Source organism: Polypterus senegalus, chromosome 15 (genome assembly GCF_016835505.1).
Source record: "Polypterus senegalus isolate Bchr_013 chromosome 15, ASM1683550v1, whole genome shotgun sequence".
Taxonomy (NCBI): Eukaryota; Metazoa; Chordata; class Cladistia; order Polypteriformes; family Polypteridae; genus Polypterus; species Polypterus senegalus.
In genome coordinates this window covers 48,816,386-48,840,123 of record NC_053168.1, presented here as the reverse complement: position 1 = coordinate 48,840,123, position 23,738 = coordinate 48,816,386, and the positions used below count along the sequence as shown (strand labels likewise).

Genomic DNA, 23,738 nt, shown 5'->3' with positions numbered 1-23,738 from the left:
ATGATGTATTTGTTGTTTTTTTGTTTTTTTTTGGGAGGGAGAGTTCTTACATAATAAATTATATTTATCATCCTATCTCTGGTGACTAATGTAAAAATATGCAAAGGACTATTTGGCCAGGTATGTGGTAACATAGCTGTAAAGACTCTTTGTCTACATAAACTTCTCCACCACACTAGGCTCTTCATCTTAGGATGCAAGTCAAATTGTTAGTATTTAATATACTAAATTTAAAAAACAATATCACCAGCTTTCATTAGCTATTCATATTTCAGTGGAAGAAAATCACCGACAGAGACTTGTTTTCATCATGTGCATTAATGGAATTCTTTATCGAGAAAGACATCCATACACAATAACCTGCATGGCTATTAACATAAGGATTGTAAATATGGTGACATAAACATCGTTGATCAGCTTTGTAATGGTTATTCTCTAATTCCCCTTATCAACAGCAATACAGGCAAAATTTATGAACCTGAACTAAGCAAAGCAATGTGTGTCAGAGAAATTAAAGTGGAGAAACAGGGCAACATGCAGTCCAGGATATACTGGAAGCTTTATGGCAGACTGATGCCATGCATGCATGGAACACCATAACATCACTTTCTTGTATTAGGGGAGTGCTATGCTTTTGAGTAAATTTCTTTGTTCAACAGTAGAAATATGAGAAAGTTGTCTAGGAAGCACCATTTCTTTATATGCACGTCTAGAATGGAATTCTGCCATAAGTGGATCTCTAGACTTCTAGAATAGTAAAAAAATGTTTTTGTCAGAATGGGTATTTTTGTACAGAAATAAGCAAATTTATACAGATTGGTTTGTAGTCAATTTAGATTAATATCTTAATTGAAAGCTCCTTCAGCCTTATGTGCATATCTATATGAATATATAAGCAAAAAACATATGTAGAAAATTGATTAAATATTTACTAGTGGAACAATTGAAACGGAACAAATAGGTATATAACATTAATAAAGTCTGAGTGCTGTTTAATACGTATTAAGTAACCTGAATTTGTAGAACCAGCCAACACATATGTAAAACTAAGCAAACAGATGAACCTGAGTGGTATTTCTCAAGTTATAGTATTGCAGTGACGATGTCTGTTGTTCTGTTTGCCTATCCCTCCGTAAAGTGTTAGTGGTATTACATGTCAGCCATCACCACTACTTGCACTCCACCCATCCTAATGCTTCCAGCCTCGTTTTCATATGTAGGTGGAGTGAAAAGAAATACTTTAAAAAGGAAAGTAATATAATATCTAGCTGCATTTTGTTGATGTTAAAAGTATTTCCATTTCATTACTAGGAGGTCAAGAAAACAGCATCATCTTATGTGGTTCAAAAAGAATCAATGTGTAATGAAGCTCCTGGAATGGAAATTGGATCACCAGGTCAGATCTTTTAGATTTGTAGCATACACTCTCTGTGTTTAGTATAAGTTAGAAGTTATAAAACCAATCCGGTGTTCATGGATTACTTTTTCATCTTTCAGTCAGCTGTCCTTCATCAGAAGCTTCACTTGAGACCCTTTTTCAAGATAAGATGAAAGTAGCTAGTAAAGATGCAAATGACAAAAATGACAAGTACAAAAAATGTAAACAATTGCTTACAGTAAGTAAAAATGCTTGAATGTTCAAAGTGTAAGGTATTTATACAAAATGGTAGTTATCTTATGTTAGAATGGTATAACACAACATTGTTTAAAACTGATCGAATTTTAATAAACTATTGCCAAGACTTAATCTAATGTATGTATGCAAGTGTGTTTGGGTGTGTATTTATACAGTATATATTAAATGATTTATGTGTGTATCTGTAAGAAACTCTATTAGAAGGGATTTACAAGCAACGAGAATGAGTATTACACTGTAGAAAGTGAGAAATCAATTACACAGTATATTTCAAGTACAATGAGCAATTGTAGGATTCATTTGTTTTTTTCAGTGTAGTTTCCATAGTGGTTTGGAATGCTTTTGTGAACATTATAAAGAAAAGATTTAGTTGATTTATGAAATACACATTGAAAAAAATTCCTAGGTGAGATTTTAATTACTTCAATGGATATATTTTGTGTAGGAAGAGAAAGAAAGGAGTCGTGTGTATGCCGATGAACTGGAAAAATTGGAGTTGAAGTGGAAAGAGCAATGTAAAATTATTGATACCTTAAAACTGCAGGTAGCTGCTGAGGAAGACCGTTACAAGGTCTGTTTAATTTTAGATTTCTCTTTACACCACTTAGATTTAACCATGCAGCTTTGTGTTTGTTTGTTTATATATATGTGTGCACATTTGCATATGTAAAGGTTAGTTTATAAACAAAAACACATTAGCTTCTTGCACCATTTTATTTTTTCTTGATTGTTTTGACTTTCCAGCTTTAGATGTATTAATATGTATTAGTTTATTATAAAGACGAGTGTGTGTGTTTTTTCATGTATGTATAAATAGGCATGCATTGGAGTACACACACACACACACACACACAAACACACTGCAACTGTCAGTCTTCTCTTGTGTCACCTGAGCCATATGATGCACTCTTCATGCCTGGGTTGGTCAAGTCTACTTGAGTGGAGTTTGCTTTCTATGTTCCTCTCTTGGAGGAAGTACATAAAAACCTAGCAGCATCCACAGCTTGCAGAGGAAGTAAAGTGTACAAGCAAATGTGACATACCTTATGGTATAATGCACAATGCAACTTGTAACTGCCATTGTACAGTATGTAAAAAATAATTTAAAAATCAAGTAAATCTACTGCATTGATCCACTGTTGTTGGATGTGTATGTGTGTGTGTTGGCTGCAGTGATTGTGATCCCTTACTTACTGTTACTGTTCATCACTTGATTTCTCATGCCTATTCGAATTTACAAATGCATCCATTTGATGAAACTTGTCACTCATGACATTTTATCATGACATATATTACTAATTTTCAGTACCACTCATGTTAATTTTTTATGCACATGTCTCTAGCAATGGTTATTGTTTTTAAATTAGTAGTTCTGGTGTTTACATACAGCACTTCTGGTAAACGACACAACTGCATAGTAATAAAAATGCTACAATATGCATAACTTTTTCTTACAGAGTCAAGTAGCTGAAAAGGGAAGAGAAGTCAACAAATTAAAGGAAAATTTGGCCTTAGTTTATAAAGAAATGGAGAAGCTAGAAGAGGTATTTGTACAAATAATTACTTAATTGTATAATAAATTGTTTTAAGAAAAAATAAAAAGTGAAGTTTAACAGTGTTCCAGTTTGTGAACAAAGCTTAAGATCTGCAAAATTATTTTTTTGTTTTTTAAAACCTTAGAAGACATATCCAGGTTATGTTATTATCATGCTGTTTTTTCTGATTTGAAATGTGGATAAATAATTCATATTGTAATTAATAATACTGTATATACTGTCTTGCAATTCTCCACCCTCGCTGAACTCCTTTGGCTGCTCGTTTTTATTTTATATTGACTGTCACCTTATTTAACTATAGGATTTCAACTATTTATAAATCTATGTTAGGTTTGCAATCCTAAATGGTTTTGATTTAATTTTATAATGCTGGTATAAAAATCAAGTACATGTGATAAAAAGAGAGACAAGCTCTACCTATGACTGTTTATTGAACAAAGTTGATTCAGAAAATGATTGGATGATGCAGTTTTGAAGGATATGAAAAATAAAAATTGAAAGGAAATATATCTGAAAAACATGATTTATAATGTGTTCAACATAAAAGCTTTTAATCTTTTTCAGTGCCCAAAATGTTTTATCATCACTATATAATTTGTTCATTTTGATAATAGACCAAACATTAACAGAAATCTTTATCTGTCACTTTTACTTGTAATAAGTTATTTCTGAGAAAATCCCACCTTAGAATATGAATAAACCAGAAGCATGTATTCAAGAAAAACTGGTGATGGGTTATTTTTAATAGTGGCTAATCCAGCTCTTTCACAATATGCCTTTATGCAGATGATTTGAAATGAAGCAACTTACATTGCCTCTCCTGAAAAGCTTAATATACAGTAGTAATGTTAAACCAGAAATAGATACAGTGCTTGTTTTCTGTAGTGGAGGCTATAGCGTGTTGTTTTGGTGTGACTAAAGAACAATATAGCCATTAAAAAAGTTGATTTTTCGTTCATTTTTTTCTTTCATAATTTTAAATATTTTTTGGAAAATGTAGGTTAGCGTTTTGCATCTTCGTCACAAATGCCTTTGAGTGTTTTTTTTCCTTCCTAGTGTTTAGTTTAATGGTCAGTGACATTGCAGCGTCTAGAAAATTAATAAAGCATATGGATCATCAGATAAGTAACTAACCTATTGTTTTAATGTCTGATTTTAAAACAGGAGCTACAAAGAAAAATGGAAAGTCAGCCAGACAGAATTGCTGAAGGTCAGAGTTCCCATATTTCTCAGCAGGTCATCTTGCAATACCCAGTTCCATATTCAGAGGAGTACCTCATCCAGCCAGTGGAGCCAGCGAGACAACCTGAACTGCAGTTTGGAAATCCCTACTGTCCCGAGAACACAAGAGGTTTGTTCTTTTAAGTAAAAATGTATTAAGAATACACAAAGTAATAAGTTGTATGGGTGGCCTCATTACATGTTTAGTGTACTAGGAATATTTAAAAATATGATTGCTTGCCAGTTGAAAAAATAAATAATAACTTGTCATAATATTGTTTCTCATTAGTTTAAATGTTTCATAAATGCAAATGTAATGGGAACCATGCTGTTATTCTATTGTGAATCTGAATGTTGTTACACATTGTAAGCAGAGCCTGCAGTCTGAAACAAATTTGTTAATGAGCAGTGAGAAGAAACTCAAACCAGAATTTAATAAAACATAGTTCAGGATTTTCAAAGCTAATTAAAAGTTAGACAGACCACATCAGATGTTCGAATATGCTTTGTAACTTTCAGCATTTAATTGATCTTGCTTCATTTAATTTCTTTATTTTTGAGCTTTATGCTTTAGTCACCTTCAGTGTCTTCCTCTGTTTGCCTTGTGTTTTTTCACGTATTTTCTTAAAAATATACACGGATATTTCAAGTTTTTAATGGAATTGTATTTATTAAATGTATCAACAGCAGTTGCTTACATTCCACTATTTAGGTAATTGGACCTTTTGCACTAAATATCTAGCATGTGAGCTGTAATTTTACATGGAGAACATGTATGGTCATGTAAAACAATTCTGAACCTTTTTGCCCTTATTGTAATAGTCCATTAAACAAAATTCCACCAGTTGTTCACATTTGTTGTTGTGCACTTTTATCATTGCACAGTTTTATTGGTGCTTTGGTTACATTCCACTAACAGGGCAGCAAATAATCAAGATCATACTTGATCTTGATCTGTTGCCATTGTGCTTTTCTATATGATCTCAGTTATAAACTGCAATTCTGAATCTATTAATTGGCACTCCTGTCTGCTTTATTTTAGGAGCTAGCTTCAAATTAAGCAAACAAATAACTTGTCTTTTGCCAAATTTACCTTGCAATTTCTTTTCTTTCCTCATTTCCATAAAATATTATATGTTCTGTGAGGTTTTTACTATAGTGAAATGCTGCTTAATGTTTAAAAGATAAAAAACGTTCAATATCAGTGAATTTTCATTAAACAGTACGTAAACATCCAAAGACAGGAGAGTGTGTCTATGTTCAGTGCTATGAAAAGTATTTACCCTTTGCTAATGTTCTTTTTTAATTGAATATTTTGACATTGAATGCATTTAGATATATCTACATTTCATCCATCTAATGAACAAAGTTACCAGCCTCCAATTGCACAGTGTGAAAAGCAGTTATGCCCTAGTTAAATCAACCAGATGGTTGGGAAAGAGTTAGCCATCAATGTTTAAAGCTAGCTCCACTCAATATAGACCTCACCTATTTTGACCCTTTCCATTAGAGTCAAGTTGCCAGTACAAAGTTTTAACAGTCTCATAATGACATGATCAAAACAAATTCCTGAAGAGAAAAAGTTACTGCTATCTGTCAGTCTGAAAAAGGGCTACAACGTAATTTTAAGGCTCTGAGACTCCACTGAACCTGCTCTGATTGGTGCTTATAAAAATGGGCTTAATTGGAGAGTATTAAGGCAGAGACTACTGTTAATCTAGAAGAAGATAAATGCTTATCTCTTATTTATCAGCAACTATTTGGATGATTGTCAAGCCTTCTGGGAGAATGTGCTGTGGACAGATGAGACAAAATTAGAATATTTTGGATGCTATGGGTTTCAGTTATGTCCACTGCAAAGCATGCACAGCATTCCACAGTTAAGAACATCATACCAGCACTCTGATATGGTTGTGGCATGGTATGCTTTGCTGCTTCAGGACCTCAGTGGTTTGCCATAATTGAAGGAACTATGAATTCTGCTCTGTATCAGAAATCTATCAAGAGTATGGTCTGAACATACATCCATGAGCTGAGGCAGAGTTAAGTCTTTCAGCAAGACAGTGATCTAAGGCATGGAAGCAAGTCCCCATCAGAATGGCTGAAAAGAAGCAAAATTAAGTTTTTGATTAGCCTAGGCAAGGTCCAGTACTGGAAATGAGCAACTCATGCTCAAACAACTCCCAGGGTTTCAGAATTAAAACAGTTTAGAAAGGAAGAGTGAATTTCAATTTCAGAACAGCAGTGGGAAAGACTTAGTGTTCAGTTGTAGGAGGTGTTGAGTTGCACTCGTGCAGATGAAGGTAGTATAAAAAATTTACATTAACAGAGGAGATCTGAAAGGGGCAAATACTTTTCCCAGCACCATTTCTATGAAAATTTTAGTTGTGTACATTTAGAAAGATTTGCCTAAGTTGTGCAACATGTGATAATCGTACAATTTATAAAGCTTCCTATACAAGCCCATCAGCACACTATGTAAGAGTCATCCAGTCTTCATTTATTTACTGCTATATGAACACAGGGAGTGCATATTGCATTTGAGTAAAGAAAACTGTGTCATTTTGTTTTTATTTGTAATAAAAACTAAACTCAATAGATGTGATCATATACTGTATCAGGTGATGTGAGGAGAGTAGAAATCCCATTAAGCTGTTAAAGTATTATAAATATATTGCAAATACAAGAACACAAAATACAGAAAAGATTTGCGAATCCACCCCGTATATTATAGCAGGAGCAGAGTAGTCACAAAAGAATGTGGAAGTGAGGTCAGCAGCAGGGCATTGTCTGGGGAGGAATGAGGAAGCTGGTTAGGATTTAATTTGCCTTGACTTCTGGTGATCTGCAGAGGAATGAGAGAAGGGGTTAGTGCGCATCGTCAACCCTTAACTCACCGTTTTACACCCAGTTAAGCCCATTGACTGCCTCCCAAGTGTGTGTGTGTGACAATATATTCTGTATATGCTATTGTGCCAATCAACCTCAGACAAGTCAGGAAAGGGAATTTTTTTTTGTTGAAATTGTGATTTTTCAGTTCCCAGTAGTTGGTTAGAAAGCAATTAAGCATATGCAAAAGAATCAACATAAGAATTCACTACTTTTTAACATTAACACTTTTTTAACTTTTAAAGTCGCCTTACTGTGTAATGTGTGGTATTTTAAACCTTTTTATAAGTATACTGGTATTTTCTTTCAGCCCAAAAACTAGCTGTAATTCACCAGCCTTTGTAGTACACAGTGTCACTTTATTATCTTTACTGTTTGGAAACTTGAAAAAAATTTATATAGGGATTTACTTTTCCTGCATTTCACCTTTTCATTTACCTTTGTCATTTTGGTAATGTTATTCAGATTCAGATCGGAGTGGAACAAAGTAACATAACCAGATATTTGCTTAACTACTCATAATTTGACTTTAAAGTAAATTGGTTGATCGAGTGCTTTTGTGGTTACAGGGTGTTTTGTAAAAGTTTGAAATGCTGTAATTTAATATCTTTTTTTTTTTTTTACTTTTTCCTAAAGATATATAATTCTATAGATTACAACATGCATTGATACATTATCTATAAACTCTTACTAAACTTTAGTAAAATTACAATAAAAGCAAAAAAAGTACTACTACTAATAATAAGACACCTTGTGTTGATTGTATCATGTGCTGTATGTCATGTAGCATTTCTTTTTTGTTTTACTTGTCTTTTGATGCTTATATAGTTTTGTCCTATAAAGGATGTTGCCTAGTTTTTAAACTGCTTGCTGATTAATAGTCTCTATTTTATATCCCTAATTAAAATTAAGTAGATGGATGGACCCTCACAAAATAATTGTCAACAATAACTAAGGTTTAATGCTAAACTGGAATCAAATTATGCAGAACATAACATGGCTAATTAATTTTTTAGTTAATTCTTTGCTGTTTAGTGATCAGTATGCTTTGCTGCATCTCTTCCTGTCAGATATCATGCTGTACACTTGAAAACATAAAAAATAATTAAGTTTGTGTAGGCGTTTGAGGCTAGAAATGGAGTGTAGAATGATTACCCTTTTATTGCCCAGAAATCACAAAACTGTTTAGTTTACAATAAGCTTTCAATTTATGTAATGTATTTTGAGTTCTTTTATGCTTTTGATACATTTAAGCATTAAAAAATGCCTTCATGCTGAAGTTAAGCTTGCCTTTTATCTGTTTATAATTAATATTTCTGTATGCTCCTCAAAATTGTTTCTTGCCATTTTTTGCCAAAGTTACTTCAGTCTTAACTTTGCCTCTGATGTTTACGTGTGTGTTTGTGTTTGTTTTTTTCCCTCCTTGTGCAGATGAGACAAGTGGTACTTTTTCTCCTAGCAGTATCTGTAGACCTCCTGTTGGGCCTCCTTCCTGGGATAACAATGTGGTCTGCATTCAACCTGCAAGAAACCTAAGCAGGCCTGATGGTCTAGAAGATGTAGAGGAGCTCGTAAATGTAAATAACGACACATCATTCTCTTAATTGCTTATTGTGTTGTGCAACTAGCAAGGACACCTGCCTGTATAAAATGACAGTCTCTGACTGTAGGTTAGGTGGAAAGACAACACAGTACTTTCACAGTACTTTCTTAGATGTGCATAAAGGTTTAATTGGAGCTTATTCTTGTGCTCCAATTAGTGAGAACAGAAAATAATTGGAAACCAGTTGCTATCTATTAGACAAATAAAATTGGGGCTAATTGCAAAAAAGTTCTAAGATCAAACCTTAGAAAGCTTATCATTACAGTATGGTGCTCTTTGCTAGTTCAGTAGTATCATGACCCGTTTCTCATTTAGTCTAGTTTGCTACATTTAATTGCTATTAACCTTTGCTGAAGCCGATCAGTGTTCAGACAGGCATGGATTTTAGCCTCATTGCTTGGAATCTTTAACAATGAGAAATTTACCTCACCTTCCTGACTTTTGACTTCATCTGTCAGCTATAGGGAATAATTAGGAAAACTGTCAGAAGTTGCGAAGCTTGCTTGAAGACCATGATGTGTGTTTAGCAATGTTATCCACCTTTACTACTCATTGTGCACACAGAATTTGACCGTTTCTAGTACACACATTACACATGACAAGCTCCTCTCATTTAAGTCATTTGCTGCACTTTAATTAGTAGACTATGTGTCCTGATCTCTCTGCAGTTCAGACTTTTCTTTGTCCTTTTGTACAATATAGAAATGTGGGGGGGTGGATGGAAAATAAGTAGTTGTTCGCAGCTAGCAAAGGTTTTTATATAAAGAGACATACTTCTCTGTGGCTTGTCAACTTAAAAAGTTGTTTTTTCATGGTTGCATCAAAGTCTCTTCAATTTGGGAATTTAAATAGTCATAATTCCTAAAAGGGTATTACAGAATTTCCTCGTGTAATCCAGTTTCATCACCTTTAAATCATGTTTTATTTTTATACAGTATAAGTGATCTTTTTATAGATGCCACTTATAAAAATGTTTATAATGTAAATTAAAGAACTTTCTTAGTTTATTTAGTTTGTGCACTTTAGAACAGTGGTTCTCAACTTTATTTTTTTTTTTTTTTTACTTTGGGTCATAGCTCTAGTTGTCAAGAAGCTACTGTAAGTGGACTGAACAATAAGAAGTCAACAAGTTTCCTTAAAAGGGACTTTTAAGTGTTAAGCTTATGAATTAAACTGAACGTATACATTTACGTGGTAATGACATCAGTATTTGTTTACAGTGACATCATATCTTTATTAATATCACCATTGACGAAGAGTACTGAACAAAGACGCACTAAAACACCATTTTACAATTAGTAAGAACAAAATCAATACCACTACCCTATTTGATAAATCAGTAATTAAAAATACCCTCAACAATTCAGCTAATTTGTCACCCATATAATGAGGGCTTCCTGTACCAATAAAAAGTAAATAAGAGGGCAGCAGCACATGAAATCACATCTTCGTATCAATAACACTTGATTTTGTGCACATCTCACTTCATCCTTTAGTTTTCTGCTTTACAACACACTGCTTCTTGTTCTTGATGGCTGCTACCCCTCTGATTTTGTTTGCACCACATTCCAGGTCATCCTAAGACTTCATAAAATGTTGTGATAAACTGATTTGACAGGCACTAATTATAGGAAGACTACAAGTCTTTAGATTAGATTAGATATGCTTTATTAATCCCATGGGGAAATTTAGATGCATACAGCAGTAGAAACATAACCAAGGATAAATACTCACAGAACAGATAATACATCCAATCAATCAATTGATAGATAAATAAATAAGCAAACCGAATGAATGAATCAATCAATCAATCCAATTAATTAATCAATTAATTAAAATAAACTTAACTAGTACATCGGATGGAAGCATCAAATTGCCTGATAGCAGTTGGCAGAAAAGATCCCCAGAGGTGCTTCTTAGCACACTGAGGTGGAATGAGCCTGCAGTTATAAGTATTCCAAGAGAGCGCCTCATGGAGGTTATGTACGTATATTCTGTGTTAAAGATCCACTACATATAAAAACATAGGGAACAAATTCCAGTGCTAAATATTGTGAGTATGTGTAGGTACATCCAGCAGCTTGTCTAGGCTGCATGTTCAAGTGAAATGTGCTACAGAATGAGAACTCCTACTTCAGACCAACAGTGTGGAGATTGAAAAGTGAAATTCACCACACAATGTAAAAACTGTGGAAGCAGGTTGCTCAGTTAAAAATTTTAAAAACAGCATTGTCAAAATATGGACATTTTGCAATGGATGCAAATGATAAAAAGATAGCTGGTTGTTAAACATAAATGAAAAATAGAAAAGTTTATGTGAAATTTTACAGTTCTTTGGGAAGTTGCAGAAACATTGGCTGAATATCTGAAGTAAATGTACATCTTTGCTCTGCCCCTACATTGGCAAAGCATGTTCAGTGTTTCAATTTCATAATCCTATCACAGGGATTGCCATCTTGCATTCTTTCGAACAGAAAATAATTTTGATATTACCCATAATGAAAAATAAGTCATTTGTTGGTTTCCAGAGGAGAAAATGGAAATGTTTTAACAACTGATGCCAGTTTTTGTGTTAGACTGAAGCAGGGGAAAATATGAAAATCGCATACTCGAAAGAGACACAAGTACACATTTAATAACATTTTTAAATTGTAGACACAATTTGTTGAAGTTACGGTTTTATATCAAAGTGAGGCAGAGCTGAAACAGAAAAGGAAATAAAGGAGAGTATCCACTGGCAGTACTGAGTAAATGAGAAGGGACGGCAGAGCACACAAAAATAGGAAGGGAGGTTTGACACATTTTTTAGTTAAAGCCTGTATACGGCACACTCATTCATCCCACTTTCATGGTCAATTCACTGCTTGTGACAATTAGTGATAGGGATGCCACATCTGCTGTAGACATTAATTTCAAGAAGGGGTCATATAATCAGTGCTCTATTGTGGCGAGCTGATGTCAACTAAAATTTCTTCAGGTTCTCCACCAGGACTAGCACATGGTTCTTATATACTGTACGTGTGACCAGACTTAATGTGGTGCTGATTGAGTTTTTTTTTTCTGGCTTTAATATCCACAGTCACCTTAAACGTCTGTTGATTAAAAACATTTCTAACAGGAGCAATTGTAAGTCAAATGAGTTTGGATATCATTTTGTAGCCTTTCCCTGCCTTGGAAAGGTCATTTATTTTTTTTTTTTAATAAAACCTTTATTAGTTGCTTAGGAGAGTCCAAGGGTGGTGTTTATGGGCCTGGAATACTAAGATGTTAGGACAATCTGAGTATTTTTCAACTAACGTTAAGGTTTAAAATCAATTGTAATCTCTGGAAATATGTCACTTTTAAGTTTTGCCCCCAGCAGAGGCTGTGTGTTTATTTGTTTTCACTTGAAGATGCAGTAATACATCAAGTTTAACCAAGGGAGCCTATACATTTGCTAATGTCTCACATCTCCTGACAGCTGTTTGAACGTCCAGCAGATGATTGGTGATCAGAGCTTAAGAACTTCTTTAAGGCTCAGTCAGCCACCTCACCAAAATTACGGTCAGTTTTAGGGTGTTACAGGATTTCCAAAGCAGCTACTGGAAATAACTAAGAAATAAAACTTCTATGTCTTTATTTGTTTGTTATTCCTCTAAATCGAATTTAATTTAAAAGAGGTTTTAACTTTTTAAATGTACAGGGTGGGCCATTTATATGGATACACCTTAATAAAATGGGAATGGTTGGTGATATTAACTTCCTGTTTGTGGCACATTAGTATATGTGAGGGGGGAAACTTTTCAAGATGGGTGGTGACCATGGTGGCCATTTTGAAGTCGGCCATTTTGGATCCAACTTTTGTTTTTTCAATAGGAAGAGGGTCATGTGACACATCAAACTTATTGGGAATTTCACAAGAAAAACCAAAAACAATTGGTTTTAATGTAACTTTACTCTTTCATGAGTTATTTACAAGTTTCTCTTTGTTTACAGCCATTGACATGCATGTCGCAGAGGTTAACATGTGAGGAGCGGATAGAAATTGTGTTGATGTCTGGTGAACGCAGTAACCGGGTCATTGCAGCAGATTTCAATGCAAGACACCCTACGAGACCACTCATCTCCCATGCTACAGTTAGCAAACTTCTTGCTAAGTTTCGTGAAACTGGTTCAGTGTTGGATTTGCCAAAATGTGGACGCATGAAAACTGTCACTAATGAAGAAACATCAGTGGCTGTCCTAGCTTCATTCAGCAAGAGCCCACAGCGTAGCACTCGCCGCATGTCACTGGAGAGTGGCATTAGTCGAACATCCCTTCAGCGGATATTAGCTACTCACAAATGGCACCCTTACAAACTCCAGCTACTGCAGCATCTCAACAAGGATGACCCAGATCGGCGCACTGAATTTGCAGAATGGGCAAAACAAAAATTGGAACAGGACCCTCAGTTTACGCAGATTTTGTTCAGTGATGAGTCAAACTTTTATGTGAATGGTGAAGTTAACAAACAAAACCACCGCTATTGGTCTGACACTAACCCACATTGGATAGATCCCTCCAAGACTGTTGGAACAAAAAAAATGATAGTATGGTGTAGTATATGGGGTACAAAGATAGTGGGGCCATTCTTTATCAATGGAAACCTCAAGGCCACTGGATATGCGAAATTGCTACATGATGATGTGTTTCCCACTTTATGCACTGAAGCTGGCACGTTCCCTGAGTTTTTCCAGCAAGATGGTGCACCACCACATTATGGGTGTCAGGTCCAAGCATTCCTAGATGAACAGTTTCCTGGAAAGTGGATTGGTCGTCGTGGGCCAGTTGAATGGCCCCCAAGGTCTCCCGATCTGACCCCCTTAGACTTTTATCTTTGGGGTCATCTGAAGGCAATTGTCTATGCTGTGAAGATACGAGATGTGCAGCACCTGAAACTACGGATACTGGAAGCCTGTGCTAGCATTTTTCCTGCGGTGTTGCTATCAGTGTGTGAAGAGTGGGAGAAGAGGGTTGCATTGACAATCCAACACAATGGGCAGCACATTGAACACATTTTATAAGTGGTCAGAAACTTGTAAATAACTCATGAAAGAATAAAGTTATGTTAAAACCAAGCACACCATTGTTTTTCTTGTGAAATTCCCAATAAGTTTGATGTGTCACATGACCCTCTTCCTATTGAAAAAACAAAAGTTGGACCCAAAATGGCCATCTTCAAAATGGCCACCATGGTCACCATCCATCTTGAAAAGTTTCCCCCGTCACATATACTAATGTGCCACAAACAGGAAGTTAATATCACCAACCATTCCCATTTTATTAAGGTGTATCCATATAAATGGCCCACCCTGTACTTATTCAGCTGAATATTTTATTAAAATCTTGCTTAGCATCTAAATGTTATTTTTCTTAATATGCTTATTTAACTAATTTTTATTGAAAGATTATATTTTAAATGCCATACTGAGTTTTCTAACATTATTATAATCCTCTGAGCCTTGCGTAAAATAAAACAAGCAATAATAAGTCAAGATTTTGAAGACTACTTGTGCAATTGTATAGTAAAGTGCAAATGAAGATTTTGTGCTGTCTTCCCAATTCTGTAAAAAAATCATCTGAGTAAATTCTAGAAGATTGTATTTATTCTTTAACAAAATTTGAGGTCTGAGATGTGACATAGTTTGCCCACCCTGTGGTAAGAGGAGCGCCTATTTTTTTATTACATTAAAATGTACAGATAAATTGTTCATAACTATACATTTTTAAACAACATGGTCTTTCACTTTCAGCATTCTATGAATCTGACAGGTTTCACAGGTAGCATTTTGAAATGTCAATTTGGCTGCCAAACAATGTGTATGCAATGTGTGCTTTTCTTTCTAAATGCAAATTGCACTTTTACTCCCATAGGCTTGCCCATTTATTACCTTTGTTAGTCTCAGCCATATCATGAATTTAAGATTTGTCAAGAACTGACTACAGTTAAGACTGTGGACTGGCAACTTTGAAGGAAAAAAGGATGCAAATTGCAGATGTATTTTGATTCCACAAACTCTGGTTACAGGAATTCTAAGTAATGGTTTGCCTGTGTTGAAAGAGCTTTAAAAAATGTGAGATCACAAAATGTTGCTCATGTACTGTTCTCAACACACTCATCCAGTTTGTGGTGACATGAGGTGTGTATGTTGCACTATTTTACTTGTTTTATACTTGTCCTATCTGTAGAAGTTTCAGTAGGGGTGGCAGTGCTATTAGAGGAAGGAAAGTGCAGGACTACATGCACTACAACACATTACAGGTTCAGATGGAGGCAGAGCCGTAAAGAATTAGGAACAGCAAGTCCAACATTTTCCGTAACTATCAGATTTCATTGTACTTGCAAATCACTTTTTCAGTACTTGGTGTTGTATGTTGAGAATCAAGTAATTCTATTGACCTCCTTGGCGTTAACCCCAAGTGTCTCTCGGGCTCAGAATTTTATGTATAAATGAGTAAACCTGAATGTATTTTGGGTTAAGCTGTTATGATGCGATGTGCATCATTCAACCTGGATAATGCCTGAGACAGTAGTCTGCTGCCACCTGATGGATAAAATTGCATGCTGCAGCAAACCATGAATATTTCTGTGTATTTTCCCACTCTAAGGTAACTCATCAGTATTCATGAGTGTGACGGAGCCTTCAACCAAAACGCAATGGCATATAAACAAGAAGCTATAAATCCAGTTTTTAAACAAACTAAAACTGAATCTTAAGTTCTTTCAAGCGATAGTGATGACAGGTTGAATTGGCCATAAAACGTTGACATGGATAGTGAAACTGGTGAATGTGGCACTGTATGACTGAACCGCCGTGATATGTCTGGTGAATTTGGTCACCTCAAAGTTCACTGTAGTGCAAGAAGGTAAAAGTAGGTAAAATGATTGGGATCAAGGGGTAAGGACAAGAAAGACATTAGCCCCCTAAGCATTATTGACGATGCAACAACACTCAATGATTATGTCAGGGATGTTATTGTGGTAGCCTACAATAACACAATGGGTGGTGTCCGTTGTGCAGATCAGGTTCTAACATCCTGCACTCTCATGGGCTAGTGACAGAAAAAATGTTATAAGAAAATTATGTAAAGAATCCTGCTTCTTCTGCCCTATTGACATCAGGCTGTGTGTTGGTGTGTATTTCAAAGCATAATCTCACAAAATGAGATGAGTGCAGCAGTGGACACTAAACAAACATTTCATACTGTATTTATGTTGATGTTTTGGTATTTACATGTAACATGTAAAAGCCTTCAATGTTTTTGGCTCATTTTCCTGGGGCTAAACAATATTATGGAAGCTACAACCTCAAGCATATAAAAATGATGGAATTATTGATTCACAGCTCATGTCTGCAAGTTGGGCCTTGTACAGTTGCTCCTTTTTTAGGATATCTTATCAAAATAAATCATATGGGGACTATTTATTAGGTTTTTCAAGAGGATATGTATTGTCAAAGGGAAAGGTAATAAAAGTTAAGTATCCTTTAAATGAATTCGTTCAAAGCAATGTATTATGTAGTGTCCGTTAATGTTTAGATAAAAGGTCATATTTGTTGAAATTATCTAGTGAGAATTTCTTTCTTTCCAGGTTTGGGTGCTCCAGTTATTTGTATATAACTGAATCAGTAATGAACAGTGTTGATAAAGTAAAATTCACCAAAGTGTTTTTCTCACAGTAGGCCTTATTCACCAAATAGTTTCTTGCAAATTTGATGTGTGGCCGGATTAGGTGAACTCTAAGCCCCATGATGCTTTGTGACGTTAGTGTGACATTATAGAGCTGTAGCAGCAACTCTTCTCACACCTGGCTGCTTAAGAATGTTGCAGATTTGCTTAAGTACTGTATATGATCACTACTCTACCCATATTTCCATGTGTGTTTTAAAAAAAGTATTTTCATTTGAGGGGTGCATTTATAATACTGAGCCCCGTGCTAGAGTTCCAAGCCTTAAAGGTGCCCTCCTTCTCAAATCAGAATGGGACACTGTGAAACAATAATGAGAGATTTATAATTACTGTATTTACAAGGTGTTTCATTGTTCTTAATGGAAGAAAAAAGTGCAAAGCATCTGCACAGATGAAGTGGAAACAAAAAAATGTTCCAGCTGCACCCTGAGCCGCAATATAAAACAATGAAAAGAACCAGCGCCTGTGTCTCAAGATTAGAACCCTGTGAGTGTAATCTTTATATATAAAAACCAAATACCACTGACTCACTCATTACAAAATCTCCCGATCTGTGAGGACTTGGGACTTGAAATTTGGAATGTAGATTACCCTTGGCCCATAGGTGCTCGCTAAGAAACGTTTTTTTAAACCCGTTTGTATGTCTGTCTGCTTTTCACGAGAGAACTACTTAACGGATTTAGATCGGGTTTTTTTCTATAATTTGCTTGAACATTCCGTTGATTTTGCGACTTTCTCATTGTGTTAATAATCATAGTTCGCTTGCAGGAGCGATATATTCACGCTAAGCCGAGACAGAGGCTGCAGGCCGAGGGGATGGGGAAGAGTGACGTCAGGAGTAGGGAGCTGAGCGGGGCATTCCTCACTGGCCTGTTTCACTAATACACGGGTGAAGCTGTGGGGGATGGCTAGTGATGTATATTTTAATTACTTATTTGCTATTTTGTGGCCATTTGTTATACTTTGTTTGTGGTTTTCAATCTGTCTGCTTCTTTTGTTGTTTGAGGCTCAGTGGCACAGTGGTCAGCATTTCAGCCTCACAGCTTAGATCGCATTTTTGGCCACAGTAATATGTGTGGCACAGCTGGCAGACCTTTAAAAGACCATTGCACCATTATAATCCACTCAGAATGAGTTTAACTCTTCCTTCCCCATTGACTTCAGTGCATTTTGGGAAGTTCACAAACATTTCGGTGATTTCGCCAAACGAATAATTGGTGAAAAAAAAATGCTAGAGAATCAAACATATTTTTTCTTTGTTCATGTACCGGTATGTGTGTATTATAGAATGTAATTCTTTACAATTTTCCCACTAAAAACTGGCCTTAAATTGTTCCTAACACAAAGTTACTCTCCGTTGTGCACTAATCAAGTCTAACATCTTTGTACTTTAGAGTGTTAGATTTATTTTTTATTTACATGGAAGTAGTTATTATTATGAAGTCCAAACTAAACTCCCTGTTCTGATTTTTTCCTCTGTCCATAAGTACCAGAATTTTGTAGTTTTAAGGCTGTAATGGTAGAAGACATGACCCACTCTTTTAAAACAAACAAAAGTATATACTTACAAACTAAAATGCATTATTTGTCAAGATGTTCAGAAGATTACATTTGAGATATGAATACATAAAGTATGACATTACCAAGTGTTCTAAGTGGTAAATCATTTTTTATTAATTAGTCATTAGAAAGTTTAAACAAACTTAAAAAGGGACAAATTATCTCACACTGAGGCAGCAGGCCTGCTTTCTGAATAGGCACAGGGTAAGAAGGCCATTTGAAAGTAAATCTGATTGTCTGTCAGTATTGAGATCCTCATCAGTGCCTTCTGAAACTATTTATGTGCTGTTAGTGCTCATGAAATGAGAGCACTGCTGACAAAGCTGATGTGAGCTTGCAACCCAAAAGGGCAATTTAGCTGATGTGTCTGACTGCAGCGTGACATGTGTGACATGCTTGGCTGACGATAACTGCATCCTTAGATCACTCAAAACTGACCGCTGGCTAGGAGGCTTGTAAGAATGTAACACTGTTTTTCTTTTAAATGAAAATTGACATACACCAGAGAACATCTTTTTATGGCTTGGTTTTGTTTTGATTTTATTTTCAGTCGGTTATTAAGGCATTAAAAGAATTGTGTCTTAGCGCAATCATTGCAGTGTTGCTGCAAGCATACATTTACATTCTGTATAGTTGCTGAACAAGTGTAGTACAAAAAAACCTTATAACACACTTTCTTAGTTTGTATTTTATAATCACAAATAATTTGGAGAAAAGTGTTCTAGTTTAATTGGAAACCGTACACATTACAGATTTATTTTAGTATTTCTTCAGCAGTGTGAATTGGTCAGCAAAAGTTGAGGGAAATGCATTTAAAAATTCAAGAAAAGTAAGTCATAATTCAAAAGTCCACCTTTCTTTAGTTATTTATAATATGTAAATTAAATATATATATATATATTAGAACATTAGATCACTCTAGACGAGAACAGGCCATTCAGCCCAACAAAGCTCGCCAGTCCTATCCACTTATTTCTTCCAAAAAAACATCGAGTCGAGTTTTTGAAAGTCCCTAACGTCTTATTGTCTACCACACTACTTGGTAGTTTATTCCAAGTGTCTATCGTTGTTTGTGTAAAGAAAAACTTCCTAATGTTTGAGCGAAATTTACCTTTAACAAGTTTCCAACTGTGTCCCCGTGTTCTTAACTAATTTTAAAATAACAGTCTCAATCCACTGTACTAATTCCCTTCATAATTTTAAACACTTCAATCATGTCAATCATATTGCAAGTGGAAATCAGAACCCCATTCCATACTTTAAGCACTTGATAATAAATGTAGCAGATCTTGAACAAACTGCCTGTTGGGTGAAAAATTTGTCTTAAACAATTTTCTTTTCCCTATATTGTGGGATCAGATATCCTACATTAAACATTTTGCCACCCTTACAGTAACTGAATAACATTCAACATCTATTTGCAGAAAAAAAAGCATTCACATTTACAACAGTGAAATAAAAAGAAACAAACATCACCACATCTAGATGCCTTACAATAAGCCTAACTTAACTTACAATGTGGATTAACAAAATGTACCCTACTTTTTTCTTCCAAAAATGCCTATGGGGCACTAGATATTTACATTGCAATTGACAAGAAAACAGATGGAAATGAAGGCACAAACAGGTTCTAATTGGAACTGCTTGCGACACTAAGGCCTTCTCATTTGTGTAAAATGTATTAGAAATGTTTGTCCCAGGATATGTAAGTACTTGCATCCAAAATGTGTCATTTACTTGTCAATGCTGAAAATAAATCTTACTTATAAGTCCTATTTAGTGTGGTTTATGACGTATACAATATATATTAGATGTACTGTATAACTGAGTTTCCAGTTAATTTCAAAGTCTAACTTAAAGATGCCATCTTTCGTCTGTTTTGTTTTTATCAGAAATTCTAAAGCTAATGTGTAACTGAAATAATAAAAAAAGAATACTGACAAAAGTTAACTATTGTAATATATAAAGCTATACCCAGTCAATGATTAGATTTTTATAACGTTCCCAGTGTATGCGTGGTGTGATGCAGCCGATGCTCCCCAATCAGTGTTGAACACACCATTTGTTTTACTTCTCTGTCTTCAGCTGCCTGAAATGGAAGCCAAGAATGGCCAGGGAGTTGCCAGCAACTCACCACATTCCCTACTTCAGGATCCTAGAGCTCACTTTTGCTTTGATTCGAGGTAGGTGGCTCAGCCCTGTTTATGTCATTTTACTTAAAGGTACAAAGAGCAGTACTGGCATTCATTTTCAATGTCAAAAACTGAAATGAGAATTGACCTCAGACCAGTAATGTTTGTGATTTAACAAAGTATTATCTGTTTTAAACACAGTAATATGTTATGTCTGCTTGATTTAATGTGCTTCTGATATTTGAAATAAACACACTTTAGGTAAATGCCTTTTAAACATTAATAGAGGTTTGCATTGAAGTGCTAGGCCAGTCCTGATTGTTCATGTCGCTCTTGTGGAAGTGGCGCTGTATAGAGCTGTGCTCAGATTCATTTTGTCATGGTTGGTATTAATAAGACGAGTTTGTAACGCATACAGAGCTGCATCTCTGTCCAGCGTAAATGTACTGACAACTCAAAGCTAGGGAAGCTTTACATGACTGGGAAAAGCAGAGAATTACATAAAGAAGGAAGTGACAAATTATAAAAAATTGTTTCATTGATTTTAGTTTGTGTCACTTTTTCTGTAGCTCACAGATTTTGCCGTTTTAACTGTTGATCTTATTACACTTTGACTTTGTAATAAAATGTCTAGAACCCATTTAAGTGGTGTGCGTAAAACACAACGCTCCATATGTGACATCTACAGTTGACCAATCCCTCTTTAGCAGTGAGCTAACCTGGTGCCCCCCTAACAATATGATTCTGATGAAAAACACGCATTATAAGGTGCATGGTTAAGTCTGCTTTTAAAATTTCAATAAATACAATATATTAACGTGTCATTGATTCTTCTTGTGAGCGCTGTCATTTAGGTATAGTAGAGCTTCTAATTATTCTTTTAACTAAGACATGGTCCGTACACAAATTATAAAAAATAACTATAATTCTTAAAGGCCCACCTGCCATTGTAGGCTTTTTGTGTTCTCTCAGTGCCGTCCTTGCATTTTGATTGTATTTATCTGGAGAAAAATTCTTTGTTTTGTCGTCGATTGTATTCTGGAAAGAGTACTTGCATGTACTGTATGTACATGTGTGCCCTCCGTCTCTCCTGTATTAAGTGTAAAGCATGGGGTGCCTGTCAGGTGTGTGGGGTTAGAGGTCAACATGGACACTGGTAAGGGGTGCTGGCACCTGCACCAGGAGTATTTAAGGGAGTCCCTGCCCTAAATTACTTAAAAGACAATGGCACCCTTATCTTTCTTGCACAGCAGTACGGTATATCTTTTTATTTTTGGTTTTTGTTTATTTGTTTGTATATTTTTTTGACTTTACTAATATCATTGCACATAGTTGTAACAAACTCCAGTCTAACAAACGCTTTTAATCACAGATGCTTGACTTTGATAAAATGTTATTTTAGGATTTTGAAGGCTTACCTTTACATTGTATGATGAGGAACTGCATTTCCAAACTTAACTTTTCTTTTTTCATCCCTCAGCATTGATGTCCATAAGAGGTGCCCGTTGTGTGAGCTGATCTTCCCTCCCAACTATGACCAAAGCAAGTTTGAGGAGCACGTTGAAAGCCACTGGAAAGTATGTCCCATGTGCAATGAGCAGTTCCCTCTGAACTGTCAACAGCAGGTGTTTGAGAAGCACGTGATGACCCACTTTGATGGCAATGTCCTCAACTTTGAGTAGACGTTTAGACTTTAGGCCTTCGGCGAACGTGTTGAAATGTCAAATTTTGCAGAGGTGTCTGTTTAAATTACACTTTAAATGTAGCATAATGATTTGTGTGTATTCCTTTCCTGTTGTAAATATGCCCTGTCAGATGCCCTCTCAAGTATTCCCTGTGACCACCATCTGAACTGCAGTACACCAGTACAGGCGTGCAATTTATTATTTGGATTAAGCTAGAACAGCTGTTAAGGAAAGATGACTGACTGAGTGTGCGAGTGTGTGTGTGTGTGTGTGTGTGTGTGTGTGTGTGTTAGCGCCTTCACTTACATAGTAGTTGGTTTAAATGAAGCGACTGAGTGCTTGTAGTATCTTCTTAGCATCTGAGCTTTTATTGTATTTGTTGCCGTTGGTCGTAAAGATTACATAATACCAACCAGTTTGCCACTAAATTTGTATGTATTTAACATTAAGGTTCTAAGTACTTTATAAAGAACTGGGCAGTTCTTCTTTGCTAATATTTTAAAATGCATTTCACTTCTTCTACAATCTTGTTTGAAGCCGTCTGTGAAATCCTCCAATGTGTACTTGGACTGGCGACACATAAGAAATCTACCATTGTGCTATTTTACGCAAGTTTCTGACTTCCTTAATTTTATTTGATGATAAGTTAGTGTGCAATGAAATCTCTTATTTAAAAAAGATTGTTACTTTTCATTATTTTTTGTTAATTAAAGAGGGTAGTGTATTTAATCCTTCTGTAAATGCTGGTTAAAATAAAAATACAAAAATGAATCTTAAAGCAACCAAATGCCTCATCATTAGATTGCTTTTAAGCACACAAACTTTTCAAGACAACTGACCTTCTGTGTCTGCCCTTCCAGGACCCCCTACTGTATGTTGCTTCTTGAGTGTATCTGAACCAGTTGTACAGCTCCAAATACCGATCAAAACTACACAAAGAAAGCGTAAGATATATTGCATTGTGTATAACAGTTGGTGCACACAGCAAAAAAGAACACGTGAAATGGCCTAAATGTTATATTTTACTTTAAAATTTGAATTTTATCAATATGACAGGTGATCAGAAAGTGTAACAGACCCAAACTAAACCAAACAAGGTTTATTGTTCACCATAGTACCCATGACCCTTGTGTCACCATTCCTCTGTAGCTGACTTGATGTCTTCATCATTGGTATAAAGAATCCCACAGAGGTGGCCCTTCAGACTGGGGAGCAAGTGACAGTCCGAGGGGGCCTGGTCTGGACAACAGGGTGGATGTGCAATCTGTAGGTTCACAAAGCTGCCTTTGCAGTGTGAGCAGGGCACTGTCAACGGGCAAAAGGGGAGCAGGTGACGGTTATCCTCACCACGTCTTACCTGATTGTCTGCCACAAAAGGAAAAGCAAATCGGTGTGATATTGACGTATTACTGACCAGTTATGTGTGTCTATTGAGGCATGTAATTAATATGAAGTACGCCTTCAACATCCTTTAAAATTGTGCGCACGATCTTGTCAGCACTGGCTTGATTTTGGTGTTTTAGAATCCCTGGACTTCCTTGGTTTTGACTATTTTTTGGACTTAAGGGAGCATAGTGATGCATGCAAGTTCTTTCCCAAGCTATGAAATGCTTTTTAAATTTCTCTAATACCTCAAGATTGTCCTTAAAACATCAGAAGCCGTGTTTCTTCATTTCAGGAGTCAATATTCTCGGTATCTAGCATACACACGCCTTACTTAAGTTTAATTTTTAATGACGTGTGGATTC

General features: G+C 35.6%; 1 protein-coding gene across 2 annotated transcripts in view; it reads left to right on the top strand.

Annotated features, from left to right (window-relative positions):
* The window catches only part of tax1bp1b (Tax1 (human T-cell leukemia virus type I) binding protein 1b), a 105,216-nt gene extending 82,444 nt beyond the window's left edge, over positions 1-22,772 (top strand). The window contains exons 11-18 of one of the 2 annotated variants that reach the window (XM_039736254.1): positions 1,312-1,396; positions 1,498-1,616; positions 2,082-2,207; positions 3,094-3,180; positions 4,357-4,543; positions 8,734-8,879; positions 20,259-20,356; positions 21,786-22,772. In XM_039736254.1, the coding sequence (XP_039592188.1) occupies positions 1,312-1,396; positions 1,498-1,616; positions 2,082-2,207; positions 3,094-3,180; positions 4,357-4,543; positions 8,734-8,879; positions 20,259-20,356; positions 21,786-21,987 (1,050 nt within the window). In that variant the 3' untranslated portion in view covers positions 21,988-22,772. The remainder of the gene's footprint in view (positions 1-1,311; positions 1,397-1,497; positions 1,617-2,081; positions 2,208-3,093; positions 3,181-4,356; positions 4,544-8,733; positions 8,880-20,258; positions 20,357-21,785) is intronic. The other variant, XM_039736255.1, reaches the window with a different exon arrangement.
* Positions 22,773-23,738: the final 966 nt, after the last annotated feature.